The 15,795-nt window shown below is 35.1% G+C and overlaps 1 protein-coding gene across 8 annotated transcripts in view; it reads left to right on the top strand.

Annotated features, from left to right (window-relative positions):
• The window catches only part of NBEA (neurobeachin), a 470,218-nt gene that overhangs the window by 386,147 nt on the left and 68,276 nt on the right, over nt 1-15,795 (top strand). For all 8 annotated transcript variants that reach the window (XM_085061526.1, XM_085061583.1, XM_085061573.1 and 5 more), the window contains 2 exons: nt 560-700; nt 7,400-7,519. In XM_085061526.1, the coding sequence (XP_084917652.1) occupies nt 560-700; nt 7,400-7,519 (261 nt within the window). The remainder of the gene's footprint in view (nt 1-559; nt 701-7,399; nt 7,520-15,795) is intronic.

The raw sequence follows: 15,795 nt of genomic DNA, 5'->3' as shown, positions 1-15,795 counted from the left end.
GTTCAGTAAAACGTGGCTTTGTTCAGACAGAAAGTACATGCAGTCCTGAGGACTATGCATGGTTTTTAAGTATTTCTGCTCAGGATCACCAGACACCATCAGCAGTTCCGCGTGAAATCTTTTCATCATGAAATGCGCATTACAAAGTATCCTGTGTGAGCAAAAGTCAGTTTTCATTAGCTGTGCGATTATGGTGAATGACAGCAACAGAAATATTAGTTTGGCCTCAATGCATTTTAAATGCAGTTTTAGAAGTCTATTTCCAGAACAATGTTACTGAACTAATTGGGAAACAACTTGTACTTCAAGAAGGTCTTGAAAGTTTGCAGATGTGGATCACTTATATTTGACAATTAAAATAAGGAAACTCATAAGACTTCTAGGGCACAAAGCCTTTGAAAAGAAATTTTAAGCTTACAGCAATCTGGAGGGGTTACTACAGCATGGAATGTGTTTGGTTGCAGAGTCTCCTGTGCAGTGAATCTTAACACAGAATTAACCTATGACATATCAGACATGCTGCCCTTCAGCTGATATTTGACCTCTTATCACTTTACAGCCTATTGGTGCTTTGAACCCAAAGAGAGCTGTCTTCTATGCAGAACGGTATGAGACATGGGAAGATGATCAGACTCCACCTTATCATTACAACACCCACTACTCTACATCTACTTCTACCTTGGCTTGGCTTGTTCGCATTGTAAGTATTTCTGGATCCTGGTTTTCATTAATATCTTTAGCTGCAGCATCTCTTCTGTCACTTACCACCGTTTTGTTTTTTGGGTTTTTTATTAAAGCACATTTCTATTTAAATCTCATTGTTCTTCCCAACCTTAAAATCTCAGAAATTCTCTAGATATACTGTATATACTCATTTTTATTGATCAGGGTGTCCTTCCTACCCAAACAATCCAAAATAAATTTAAACATTAAATTGTGGTGGTATAAGGACATATACAATGAAAAAAATGTATCTAAAACTAAATCAATCCCACCAAAAAATGTCTCTAGATAACACATAAATCTGATACTGGTCATATTCATTTATTATTTTCAGCTAGGGAAAGATCCATAAAACATGAAAAACAAAGCCTTTGTGAAAACATTAAACCATCAGATTGAGAAGGCAAATATATCACCAGTTTAATATTAAAGCAGCATAGAGTAATATTTGATGCAAATGAACTATGCTTCTCAATTAATTAATATCTCTACAGTTTTCAGAAATGTAAAAATGTGGATTCTAACTTCAAACCGTTATGTCAGTTCTGGAAACTTCATGCTTAAATCCTATCACCAAAATCAGATCTAGGGAAGGGGACCCAACGTTGAACATAGAATGAATCTGAATTCAGTTTATGTGTTATCGCAATGATTTACAGAATAAAGAGTGTTGATGAGAGACGAAGGTTTCACAGAGAAACCTAAATTAATGAAAAATCAAGTCACTGTGTAATTACTTAAGTTAAACTACACCCTGCCAATAAAAATCTGTTGCATAAAGTGTATTCTAAACATATTTTGCATACAACAAAGCAAAACAGAGTCACACAACGCTTGATAATTGAGTTTTCACTCATCTCAGCTTCCCTTAGACATGTTCTTTTTTTTCCACTCAGAAAGGAAGAATTCAGGTGTCTGTGAGTTTAGGATATACTTCTTAAACCATGGGAAACTAAGTGTGGATTATACTCCTATGTTGGGTGACCACTGTATTCTTTTTAAGTGTTGCTAAATTATTCATATACTGTGAATGCATTATGTGGTACACATGGACTTCTGTGTTGCCTTAAAGTATATTAAAAACAGTAGGTTTATTTGCATGTTTATCTATTAATTTTGACTGCGATACAGCAAAAGATCCCCTTTTGCTAGTCAGCAAATTCTCTGAAAGTCTGCTTACAGGCTGAATATACAACGCATCAAGGAGTATTCATTTCCTGTATTAGGCTAATGCAATGTTATTTTTACTACTGTTATGTAATACTGTAGATGTTCTTGCTCTCTTAGTGTTCTCACCTAAAACAGCAAGCGAACAAGGTCTTTGTCTTGATGGCCTTGCAATATAGACCTGAAAAATTACATTTGTTAGAGCAAACACTATATGTTCGAATAGAAAGCAGAAGAGGAAACCAGTGCTTTCCAGAGAAGAGGTTGCCAATAAAAACGTGAAAACAACAGATAACTTAAATACAGGGACATTCCTACATAGGTATTTTAAAGATTATTTAAATATGATTGACCAGCAAAGAAAAACCATCTCTAATGGGAGTAGATAACAGAAGTGAAAGAAGTCAAATCCAGGAAAAGTTTGAACCTCAGAAAAGGAATAAAAAGATATTATATTAGGACTGGATAAGGCAGCCAATGGAAACCCTAAATAGATATTTGAAAATAAGTGGGTATAGTGGAAAAGATTATGGCAATGAGGATTATAAAGTCATAGTGATCCATAGAGAGATATTTTTGGCTACAAAATAAAGGATGAAATATCCAAAGGGAGAAGATGGTGCCAGTGAAACTGATAGATAAGGCTAGGTCAGATTCCTGTAAGTTAAAGTAGCATTTCTTGCTTGTGAATTTCTTGAGCTAGAGCTTTGGTACCAGTTTGTGAAAAAGACTGTAAGAAAAGGTAAATTACAGTCTAGTCCAGAAGGAGGAAGGTGACATTAAAAGATGCAGAGATTCAGACAGAAAAATGCATTCAGTGATTTGAGAGATTGCAGAAGAGTAATGGGAAAAGATGTGTTACAGTAGAGCTTTCAGTAGAAAGTGACAACAAACTGAGAGTGAAGGACAGGAGTACAAACTAGAATCGTGGGATAAGACTGTGTAAACCAAAGGAAAAGAGAAAATGAAAAGCAAAAGAAAGAGAAAAAAGCAAGGAAACAAATGAAAAAGCTATGAAAAAAAGCAAATTGGAAATGATAGTTTAGAGAGAAGCAGAACAAAACAGTATGTAGTAATGAGGATCCAAGGGGAGAAACTGCCAGCCTAGACCTTAGTATTGGAGGAAACAGTATTTGCAGTAGGTAAGGAAGTTTCAGCCACTCTGAAGTATATATATATAGAGAGAATTGTGTAATTGCTACAAAACCTTAAAATAATTTTAAATCTTGCTTTTCAGCTTTGACAGATGCAATCTGGTTTCTGTCAGTTGTCTTCAAAACATTGCTTTTAATATCATATTTCTGAGTCAATTCTGTGATAATCTGTTCCCTACTGCCTTATATTTCCCGCAGTTGCTTTGCCTTATCTGATCTGTTGTGGTGGGTTGGCTCTGCCTGGATGTCATCAGGCTGCAGGTGGATCTTTGCTCCCCTGTGGATGTCCATGGCTGCCTCACCATGAGCCTCCGCTGGGGCTGCAGGGGAATCTCCGCTCCAGAGCCTAGAGCACCTCCTGCCCCTCCTCCTGCTGTGAATCTTGTGTCTGCAGAGCCATTCCTCTCACATATTCCCATTCCTCTCTCTAGTGTTCTTCTGCAGTTTTCCCTGAGTCTTGTTAAGTTTGTTGTCCTAAAGGCACTGTTCCTGTAGCTGACAGGCTTAGCCTTGGCCAGGGGCAGGTCCATCTTGGAGCCAGCTGGCATTGGCATGACTGGACATGGCAAATGCTTCTCACAGAACCACCCCTGTAGGCTCCCCCACTACCAAAGCTTTGCCACACAAACGCAATACATGTATCAAGCTAGTTTTTTAAAAGACATTGTATGTCTTAGCCTCAGTTCTGTCCTGTGTAATTGATTTTGATATCAACAATCTCTGGCTTTATTTTGTCATTAATATATATTCTGTCCATCTAGTTCCATTTTTGTGTAATGAAACTGAATATCCATAGTTTATGGCTAGTGACCTTACCACCTGGTTGAAGACTCATTTTCTTCATGTGCATTTCATTTGGAGCATATAAATTGAATATTTAAGTTGCAGAAGACAGAATAGTTTAAACTAAAAATGCTATTTCAGAATGCCATATATTTCAATGACTTGACCTGAAAAGTAGACAGAAGGAAAAAGCAAAATAGAAGAATGAATTCTGGCTTAAATCATGTAGAATGTAAATTTCAGCATTGGTTTCAGATTTTTGGGAGAAGTAGGATAGAGTTATGGTACAATTGGTTGCTCTCAGTAATTGCTATTGAAGAAATTATATTTGTGTAAATCAGTTGCATCTTCATGGAAACAGAGATCAGTATTTGTGAGCACAATTCTCTAACGTGATAGTCAGAGAGGTGTTTGTAGGGAATAATTATCTTCCAGTTTCTGTTGCAATGACTGCATATTTGTACAAGGTAGAAGAAATTCTGGATTTATTATGATTTAGGTCAGATTGAGTTAAAATAGTTTTTAGTGAGATCCAAAGGTGAGGAGGACTGGATGTCATCTGGTAAATAGAAGTGAATTTGAGTCTTCTTTTTGTTAGATTTGAACAGGACAGTCACAGATATATCAGACAAAAGGAGTATGTCACTCTGACAAACCCCTGCATACTCTCTCTCTTTTACAAATGGCTGGAAAGACATTTTTGTTTGACATAGGATGTCTTAGAATGACCATATCCCTTCCTTCTTCCTCCTCTACTCGCACCATAAAGGATTCAAATGAGTCTGGGTACTGCTAAAAGGGAAGGGAGGGAGAGAGGTTCTATTGAATGGAAAAATTCATTGTTATCACAGCTCAAGCTTGTGTTCAATATAATCAAGTAGTCCACAAATTTCTCTTCTTGTTGGCAGTGAACAAGGTGTGAATTTTATTCAGAATATTAGGAACAAGCGGAGATGGAGTTATAATGAAAACACTGTGGTGCTGTATAGCTTTCACAGCAACAAAACCTTTACATGAAATGACAGTAATCGGTATCATAGAATAGCAGTATTTAAATGAGTATATTGAATACGGATATGAATTATATGTATATAATATAAGCACTTGACTTCCCAGAGAATAAAAATTACCTTAAAATTATGTTAGAGGTCTGAGATAAAGCAAGTGAAAGCTCTGAATTTCTGCTAAGGATTAAAAAATCCAAAAAGATAGCACAACAGGCCATGGCAGGATAGCATAATAGGGCACCCTGTAGTGCTCAGCTACTAAAAGTTTAATCCTTGATTATGAATTTTTTTGCTTTTGTGTATTTGTCTCTGATGCTTTAAATAATGTTATCATGGAAGTTTGGATTAATATTTTTACATAATTTATTGTAATTACATCCTTTTTCTGCTTTCTGCTTTTTTACCTCCACCAACTGCTTCTGATTTCAGAACCTCAGCAATGATTCACAGTCTGCTCCACAATACTAGTCACAAAAATTACATGTATCTTAAAAAGAAAAAAAGTGATGGCTGGGAGTTGGTAGAAGACAAAATTATTTGTGCTCAGATCAAAAACATGTAATTTTTTTCAGTATGGGCAAGCTAGAAAACATAGCATAATTGCTGTTGCAAATATGTACAAATAATTTGGAATAGGAATTAATTTTCAAGCAAAATAATTATAATATTTAAAAATCAAAATTTGATATTAAAATTGTAATATTAATATAGTTTTATGATAAATTAATATCCTCCAATTCCTCTTAATATTGTTTTCCATTTTGTAGTTTTGGGTCTGACTCATAAATGTTTTCATTTATATTTTACATGAAGTTCACTACATGGAGCACTGGAAAATCTGGATAGATAAAAACTTAATTTATTTTCTTTCAATATTTTAGTTCGGTGTGGTAGTTAATACTACTCACCAAGTTGCACTACTGTTAAATTTTAATATTCTCTTTAAATTATAAATCTCTTCCTCACCACACAGCCTTTCAATATTCACAAGTGCAAATAAAGCCATTGTGCAATGGGATTTAGGGTCCTTCAACAAGAAATTATATTGTGATGATTTTGTATTTAATTCAATTATTTTAATTAATTATTTAACACATATTAGGATACTCTGGTTGGAATGAATACACTAATGAAAGTAACTTTATGAGATACTATTCTTTTAGAAACAAATTCCCAATATTTTAAGAGGAAAAAAATAGGTTGGAGTTTTTTCCTCTTTGAAAGAAAGTAGCCTGTGTTGACTCTTGTGCATGATAGAAGAAATTAATTGGGAAGGCATGTGGAATAAAGGTAGAGAAACAATGGTCTCTGGAAGTCTGAATTGCATCTTTTATTTTCCTCTTTTTAAAAATATTTTCACTATTTTTGCATCCATGCTTTCCTTATGTATATTTTAATTAATCTTAAAGACGACATAAACATGAATTTCTCCATCTGGGGCAATTTACGCACAATGTGTATAATGTGGCATAATTCCTTCAAAGATCTTTTATTAATGGAGGAGTTCCCTGCATTGTTCAAAAATTTCATAAAAGGAAACAAAGAAAGTTTAGAATAAAATACAAATAATGGATGAATACTGTAATAACAATTTTGATCTGGTGATCATAAACTGCTTTGATTAACAAAACTTCTAAATGATCAGGATATGCAACGAAATAAGTTTGGGTATGAATTGAATGAAAGGGACCCTCTAAAACATTTCCCATGAGACTTTGGCAAAGTGGAAGAAACAACTTCCATCCTTGTAGACACACTGCTAGCTATTAGTTGAATAAGAGAGCTAATGGAGCTGTGGTGGAAGTCTAGGTTTGTAGCAATGATTGCAGTATCCAGGTTCTATTGTCATATTAAAGATTTGGGCCACTGTGAGCCCCTTTCCTGCAGTGGAATGTAGTGACATCAAAATGGGTTATCCAGACTGTCTAGTACCTGAACTCTTCCTCCCCAAAAGCTGGTAGCTGTTTCCATTTAGTAAGAATTGGGCGTAGGGTTTCAGATAGAATTAGCAAAAGTAAAGACTCTAAATATTTAATCTCTGTACCTCTGCCCTAAAGTAAGGATAAAGCTGTGTATCCTGGAACCATAGTCTGCCTCATAATGACCACAGAGCTGTTCTTCTCACCTTGAGGCACAGTTGTGACCACTGAGCTCTTTTCAATTAAATGAAAACACAAAAAAGATTAAGAGATAGGATTTCTTTAAATGCAAGGAGTAAACAAAGCCCAGTTACATAAATAATATAGAATGTGTTTATGATAGTTGCAGTGAAGGCAGTCATTGTGAACTGGAACTAAGATACATGTGTCTGCCACTGATGAGTAATTAGTCTTATGGAAGAGAGCCCAAGATTTGTTTGTGCAAAATGTGTTAGTGCCAGTAAATACACTCAGATGTTCAGTGCAGATACCCATGCATACATATAGCTATGGGATGTCATGTTTTTCTTTAATTCTGCCTTTATGAAGTATTTTGATCTGCAAAAGGCAGTTAGATTTAGGCAGAAACCTGCTGCATGAATCCTTGTAGTGTTTTCTTAATCTGTCTTAATTTCATTAACTACAGGAGCCCTTTACAACGTTCTTTCTAAATGCAAATGATGGCAAGTTTGACCACCCAGATCGAACCTTCTCTTCAGTGGCCAGGTCCTGGAGGAACAGCCAAAGAGATACCTCAGATGTGAAGGTAACATACGTTAAATAAATTGATAAATATTAAATTTCATTATAATATTTTTGTTTATGTGAAGATAAAGAAGTTGCCATATTATATTTTATATGTATTCCATTTCTTTATATTCAGTACACTAGGTATAGTGTAAATAAATAGATGTTACAAAAGTTTATTATTCTAACACAATCAAAGATTCTTTGAAGTTGAGTGGACAAAAGGTGTTTTGTTTTTAGAGAAAAACAACCTAACTGATCTAATTTAGATCAGATAATCAGGAGATGGAGAAAAGCCCAATAAATTGTTCTTTCCTGCTGTTAACTCAATATTTGGCCCACTCCATAAAACACAGCAGGAATTGGATTTGACCTTAAAGTGTCATATTGTTATAGCTTGCCTAGCTCTGGGTTTGCATTGCCTGGGGCAATTAATAAAGCATTAATGACAAGACCCATTTAAAATGTTGGCTTTTCTGTACAGCTTTAGCTTTTACTTGAATGTGCCTGGGGATATTATGCAACAATACACATTAGATTAAAACAACTTCTACACGATATACAGAAACAGCCAGAGAGCAGGGTGATTTTACTGTTGTTATTCCTTACCTTTGTATTTACCTTGTTAAATATAAAGGGTTATTGTTCATATACGTGGGACTTTATCAGAAGGAAACAAAAATCTAGTAATATTTTGAATAATATGGTCCTTTTTTGACTCTCATTTTTTAGTAAAGTAGGTAAAGGCTGCACGATACCTGAAATGGCTCCTTTTTAAAAAAAAACTTTTACAGTGGATATGTTTCTCTTCTATTTGTGTGCTGCCAATCATACTTGTGGAAATAGTAAATTCAAGGTCATATTGCTATTATATTTTTTACTTGTCTTGGCAAAGGAAAAAAAGTGTAAATTTGTCGATTTATTTTTATTCAAGAACTCCTGCTTGCATAAATATTACAACAGTTTCAGAAGAGTATGTGGACAAACCATGTTGTTGAGTTACTAGTTATAGTAACTAATTGCAAATTGTATGTCCATGCTAACATATGGGAGGAAATGCTTTTTAAAGAAAAGAAATCAACCTGAACCTCATACAAATAATTTTATGTTTATTCATGCTCTTCTGGAAGTCAATAGTATTTTAAGTACCATCACTGTTACCCTTGTAAGGAAAACAAAGAAAATTTCTGAATTTGGAAGGAATTTGAGGTAATAGCTACAATATTTGATATATCTTCAAAGTGCTGACATTTTGATATTTCCTTTTCAGTAAAATCTGGTTTTCCTGGAATTCCACTAGAATATCTGGGAAAGTGACTTCCTAGGAGTGGGGCTCAAACAAAGGATAAGAGCCTTAAACTGAGAAATAAGGGAAGACAGTTGGAAGTGACTGTAATCTTCTTGTCTGGCTTTAGTACACAGGAGGAGGGCAGTTAAATACATCAAGGCATTGCAAAAGATAAAGGAATATCTATGGACAGACAGAGAGATGGTATTCAAGTAGGATATATAATTAGTGAAAGGATTGTTCCTAAACTAGCAACCAAATGAGTTATCAGTAAAACAATTAATTGAAATGTTTGTGTGGAAATACCAGGAGTCTTGTGAACCAAGTGGGATAATTTAAACTACTGCTGCCAGCTATTACAAGGATGAAGGAATTAAGGATGGATAACAGCTGCATTGCAAAATGTATTTGTATTAAAAAACCCAACTTACCAAAACAAAACAAGTATTAAAAAGATGCTCAAAACCAGATACCTTCAGAAAAGGAAGGCAAAAAGTGAAGTAGCTCTGTTCTTTTATGCCATTGAACATAAAAAAAGGGAGCTGGCGAAAACAGGTATAATAGTAACAATTAAAGGTCAGAATTGCTCTAGGGGAAAGATTGTAAAACAATGTGTTCTGGAATACATTTGGCAGTCTGCTATAGAGCCCCTGAATCAGATTTAGATATTTATATATGTACATTTCTGCTATGCCATTAGAAAGAGAAATACTACTTGGAGCTAAATCATTGCAGAAAATCTAATATGGGAGTAACAGATGAGGTATGTTAGCCAATAAGTGTTTGCTCAAGATAATCCCTGACCTGTCTGTTCAGGGATACACCAGGGATTAAAGATGTTCAAAACAGGGGTTTGTTAATTAATGAAGATACAGGGAAGGTGGGTTTAGAAAATAACCTTGAATAGATTTATTATGGATTTGTTTAGCTTAAGATAAAAATAGATAAATAAAAGAAGATTCAAAAATGAGCTGAATCTTTATGGGATTCTAAAGCAAAAAGAAAGCATTCATAAATTATGTAACAAAAAAAAATCTGTAGAAATTAGAGGAGATTTAATACTAGCATTTGATGTATTGCATCACCAAAGTAATTTATTCTATATTAATACAAAGCCGTTACTGGAATAAATCCACTGAGGTACACTTCAGTAGCTTAAGCAAAATATGTCAATGCATTGCTGTTTTGTCTTCAGTTTTACAAGGAAACTTGAAGATCAGCAGGATGGCAGAAAGCTTATCATGAGACCAAAGGTTTATCCTTAGATTATAACAACTGTAATATCTCATGGCATCTAATTTCTGCCTGAAACAGTCTGATTAGTCATTTATTCAGAGCTATTATGTTCTCAGAGAAGATAAGTTATTGTTTTTTCCTTTTCCTTGTCCAGTTTTTAGTATGAATTCTTGCTTGATAAAGCAAATGCTTAGTGCTTTCTTTGCTGGAAACTACCTTGTGTAAGATAAAACTAAAGTGGAGTTAGACATAAGAATAATAGAAAATGTGTTTAAGGAGTTAGATACAAGCAGAAAAATGTGTGTATGTGTGGGGTAATTAATGACTAAAAGTGAAGACACATAAATGCTATGAAATATGCAAACATGAAAGAGAGAAGAATTGTCAAGGAACAAAGGGGTAAACCTCAGAGGAAAGGAATTGGAGTGGAAAAATGCTTACTTAAGCTATAGAATATGAAAAGTCAAGGTGAAATAGAGTATCCTTTGAGTTTGAATATCCTCACAAGGGGAAAAAGCAAACTCCTTATTTATAAAACTTTTTTTCCTAAGTAGACTGGCAACATACTGGCAAGGCCTTTTTATTTGCAGCGTCTGTGTTTCTTAGAGATCAATCAAGAATGAGTATAGCAGCTAATTGTTGGTGTTGTTTGTTGCTTAAGATCTTAATGAACTACATTTCTCAATGCCATGACATCAGGGCCAACCTTTTCCTGAGGCTTTGAAGTTCATTCTGCAAAATGATAGGGAAGTGAACTATTATTAATACTACAAATACCTAATTTTTTCAGATTAGTTGTGCTACTGTTTGGAATGCCTTGCAGGCAAATCAAACAGTTTAATCATGTTTTCAGGGACTTGAAAAGCAGTGAAGTTTGGGGAACCACCAAGAAACCCCCTCAAAATTTCTACCCATTTTTGTCACTCTCTTAAGAGCAGCATCCACTGTTGCATAGCAAAAAAGCTTCAGCTCTGAAAGTGTGAATCATTCAAAAACTAACAGTCAGCGGTCTGGCAGCTTTTAGTATTTATCCAGCAGTCGTGTGAGAAAGTAGAGAGTGTGCAAAAGAGAAGATGTGTAGAGGTTGTGTGTGAGTAGAAAATCCGAAGGCCTGATCTCCGTTAAAGGTTTCTGCATGCTTGTGTAGCTTCTTCTGACTCCACATGTAGCTATAAATGGGCATAGGGGCTTGGCAGTGTGGATTTCCATGTGATATACATGCTATAAATTGTTTTCCCATACTAAAGATTTTTTAGAGTCTGTATAGTAAATATTTAGTGCATGGAATACAGGCTATCCATCAAAGTAGCAAACTTTGAAAACTGTTAAGACTAGCAATTGTTCATTATTCATGTATTCCTTATCATACATTTGAAATTCATCTGAGCTGCTTTAAGTACATTTATCTCTGATCTTACTAATCTCATTAATTATTATGGCACAGGTTATGAAATAGTTTTAAAACAGCATGTGTAATGAATTAATCTGACATTCTTCATTCCTGTGTGTTGTAATTTGGCCACAATTTTTGCTTTCAAGTACTGTATTAAATAATTATATGAATTGCCTTCATTCTTTGTTAGCAAGGTCTAATTAAAAAAAAATTAGGAAAGAAAAATCTGGAGGGTTTTTTACATCAGTTACTGTTTAAAAAGGAGGACTATGAGGTACTTTATTTTCAAGTGCTTAAGTAAGTGCTGAAGTAGGTCAATTTTAACTTACGGACTGAGATTTTTAAGTGCTGCAGACACTTTACACAACAGCGTTCTTTTGAAGCCTCAATATTGTTTAAAAAAATATGTCAAACCACTTTCACAAAATTCTGCATTAAAATTTAGAAAACAAATACCTGAATTTTGCAAAAGAATGTATATCTCTTTAGGAAGCTACATTTCTTTGGGTCTAGCTCCTTTCTTCACATGCTTGTCTCCTCCCTGTCATTCTCTGTCTGTTTCTCCTTTTCCTTTCCCTCCTTCCCTCTCCCCTTTGCATATGTGTTCCCTTCTGGAACTGAATTATTTCACGCTGAGCTAATGAAAATAGGGCTGTGGCAGTAGTTTGATCAGCCTGAAAAACAAGCTATAATTCTGGCACCTTGAATTGTGGCAAAAAGTCGACCACCTTTGAAAAATGTAGTGTATGATAGATTATTGCTCAACAAAGGATTAAAGATAAACTTACACCATTTTGTTCCTTACACTCAGATTGTTTTCATTCATTTCCAAGAAACTTATTCACCTCGAGAGGATGAAACAGAATTAATACAGTATGTGCTGTGTTAGAGTGGTAACACACAAGGGAGAACCTGGATAACACAGTTTATTTTATTGTGTCTCTCTTTATCAACATCGACCTTCTCTCGAGATAATCAGTACAAGCTGGGGGAAGAATGACCGTTCACGGGGTGACCTTTGAGGAAGCAAGTCACCCGGAAATGACCATAACTTGGCCAGTCAGCTTGCATATTTTTTCCTCTCCACCTCTCCCCCCGCCTCCAGTTTTTGGTAACATTGACTTCCCTAGAACCTGCTGTTCAGACACTAATCTTTCCTAATACCTCTCAAACGTGTTATATTACTTTTTTGAATAGTCTGTTTAGAAGTTAGAACGGTAGCTCTGACAAAATGTCAGTAAAGTGCCTTAGTGTGAAATGAAGGTACTCATGACTGACTCATTGACCCAGGACTAGACTCTTGTGGAATTAATGGATGCCAGGGGATCAACCTTTTGGGAGGAAAAGAAAAAAAGAAAAAGAAATGGAAGCTTTAAAACCTTGAAGTGAATTATACTAGAAAAGTGAAAACGTCTGGGTTGAATTTGATTTCATTGGGAGGCCATAAAATGGTATACCCTTAGCAAAACATATTAAACAGAAATGTCAGATTTGATGCAAGTGGTGTACAATTATAATAGTGTTAATAGTGGTGCTTTATCACCTGAAGACATATTTTTAAAGTTTAATTTCTCAGCAGTTTGGATTTGTCACAGGCTTGTAAATTAGAAAATGCATTTGGGGGATGTTTTCTTATATGAAGACACAAGGCATATAATACTGTTAACTATACCTTGGGGTTTTAGTATAGCTATTAAAATAAACAAGAGATCACATTTACAGACAAGAAATGTCTGCTACAATATTCATTTTACTTTTTTTTATACACCCTTCAGTAGCTTTACTGCATTGTTTTTCATGTGAGAAGAGCTAAGCTTCTAGGGCAGTTTGAAAGGTAGCTGAGTATTAAATGATAGAAAGCTAACCTGTCTTATTAGAAGTGTGAATGAAAGGGGAGCAGAGGAGGTTACCAGCTTGTGAAATGTCAAGGACAACTAGACAGAAATTACTGCAAATAGATTTAGATCACTAGAATCCCTATTTTTATTAACTCTTTGAACTCTAGATATTTCTTGTGGTACGAAATTACCAATGACAGGCAATGTATTCAGAAAGATTTATTAAGAACTTTGATATGGTTTGGCAAGAGCAATGAAACAAATAACATTTATTTCATTGTGTCAGTTAATGCAAAATTTTAGATCAGCTGAGTTGCATACAGTAACATATGCCTTTAAAATGCTTAATTGGTCTGTGAATATTTTTAAAACACCAGGCTTTTAAAAAAACATTGTTTTTCTGTGTCTTCTTTCTTTGCATTCCCTCATTTTATGCTTGCTAAATTATGTAACTTGTAGGGAAGATCTTTTATGGGTTTGTTGGTTTGTTTGCTTGTTTTGATATTTTCCTTCATACCTTGATTTGCACTGGCTGACACAATGTATGTACTGTAGGAAAAAATATTTTGAGACTTGTCTTTCATGAATATTTGTAGCTTGAAACCTAAATTTGTCAAAGTCATGGTAGCTTCAAACAAGCATTTCTTTGCATAGACCTGGCTTTACATTTGCCTTTTGCCGCTAGTGCCACTGAAGGTGCAATAGGAGTTTTAAAAAACCTCTTATCAACTATTTTGTCTGTCAAGTGGAAAGCAGAATGGGAGACAGGAGGTCCTCTGTGTCCTATCCCTTGACATAAATACCATCTCTGAGATACATTTTTCCTCTGCTAATTTTTGAGTCTCCTTGTTCCTATCTTCAGGGTGAGTTTAACAATGACACTTCTAAAGTATGAAGCTGGTGATTTGTAAAAAGCTGTGTTGTATGACAAATTACACTCTGCACTGAAATGAATGAAAAATAGCAGATGCTGTCAGAAAAGTATGCGATTTCCATCTCCGATCTAAAGACTACAAAGGTTGATGAAAACGTTTATTTTGGCTTCTGTGTGATGGACATGTGACAAAATATAATAAGGCTAAAGTATGTAAAGAAGTAGGACTGTTTAGCAATAATTCTACTAGCTAATTTGGGAAGGTTAGAGGAATGTTTTTCATTTCTGTAACTAAAACAATGGAGCAATACATCATTGTCTTTCATTTGGACTTTTAGGGTCTTAAAGGCTGTAAAGCTGGTAAATAATGCTTTTCAAACATGTAATAAACAATTCAAAGAGAAAACAGTAATTTATTCTCTGTATCTGGAATGGATTGATATAGCTATGATAAGGGAAAATGGACTTAGATTGTGTAATGAAAGATTAAGGGCAGTTGTTAGGTAAAACTTCCTCAGATGAAGAACACTGAAACCAGTTGCTGGAAGAATCGTGGAGTTGCTGTCACTCAAATTCTAGGATAGCAGGGTAGACTTTCAGGATAGATCTCATAGCTGAACCTCATCTGGAATGGAGGAATAGACATGGTCACCTCTCTAGATGTCACCCCGAAACAGCTATTTATTTGAGGTACTGTTTCCTGTCCATAACAGCAAAAGCACCAAAACAGTTGGCTCTCTCTAGTCACAGTCTTTATTAGAATTTGAACTGGCACATACACGTTTGTGAAACAAAGAAAATCCAAACTCTGGCTGAGAAAAATGTAAATAGGTTTTGAAAATAACTCTAGCTCTTGCTAGTGTTATCTTTTCTTGCATTCTTGTGTACATTCTTGCAACTTTCAATGGCTTCTTAGTTAACTCAATTCTCTCTGGGCCCCAGTTGTCATCTTGTTGTCTCCTCTGAGGTTCACTCCTGTCTGTTCCTTCCTTTTCCCAGCAACCTCCCGGGCTCCATCCTTGCTGCCTCACTGTCCTTGCTAATCCTTCTTTTCTCTGCTTCTCCCAGCTTATACTTCTCTTAGTGAAACATGCTCAGGGGCCCTGGGGAAGAGAATATTTGCCCTTCTATCCCCAGCCACAGCCTGCCATTGGCATGAGATAGAAGAGACAGCTTCTTCAATTTTTCACGGCAGAATAAACAGTGTACACAAAAAACCAAAATTTCTGTCACACATCTCTAGCTTAGTTGTATTTTCTATGCTTCTAAGTAGTTAAATACTGAATCTTAAGTTCATACATACAGGGTGCCACAGGCTTTCATATTGGACCTGTGTTTTAGTACATATCCATTCATTCTCTGTAAATGAGAATGAGAAATATTTATCTGAACTATTTTTAAGCACTGTGGTTTCTTACTCTAGTCAATAGTGGAGACAGCAAAATTACAAGAGGAATATCAAATGCTACGAAAGAAAACTGAATGGTTAATACAAAGTATGGGAAATATGTAAGTATCTGGGAAAGGTCACATGCGACATGGCTCACATTTCAAGAAAAGGTTCAATTCATGCTAAATAGTACTCAAATACACAAACATAATTGTAGGCTGCACAAAAAATAACATTGGAGAGAATGCTGAGACTATAACACAGTGGGTTTATTAT

Source organism: Lichenostomus cassidix, chromosome 1 (assembly GCF_008360975.1).
Source record: "Lichenostomus cassidix isolate B80296 chromosome 1, HeHo_3.0, whole genome shotgun sequence".
Lineage (NCBI taxonomy): Eukaryota > Metazoa > Chordata > Aves > Passeriformes > Meliphagidae > Lichenostomus > Lichenostomus cassidix.
The sequence above is the reverse complement of the archived record's forward strand: the minus strand, read 5'-3'. Positions and strand labels throughout refer to the sequence as shown.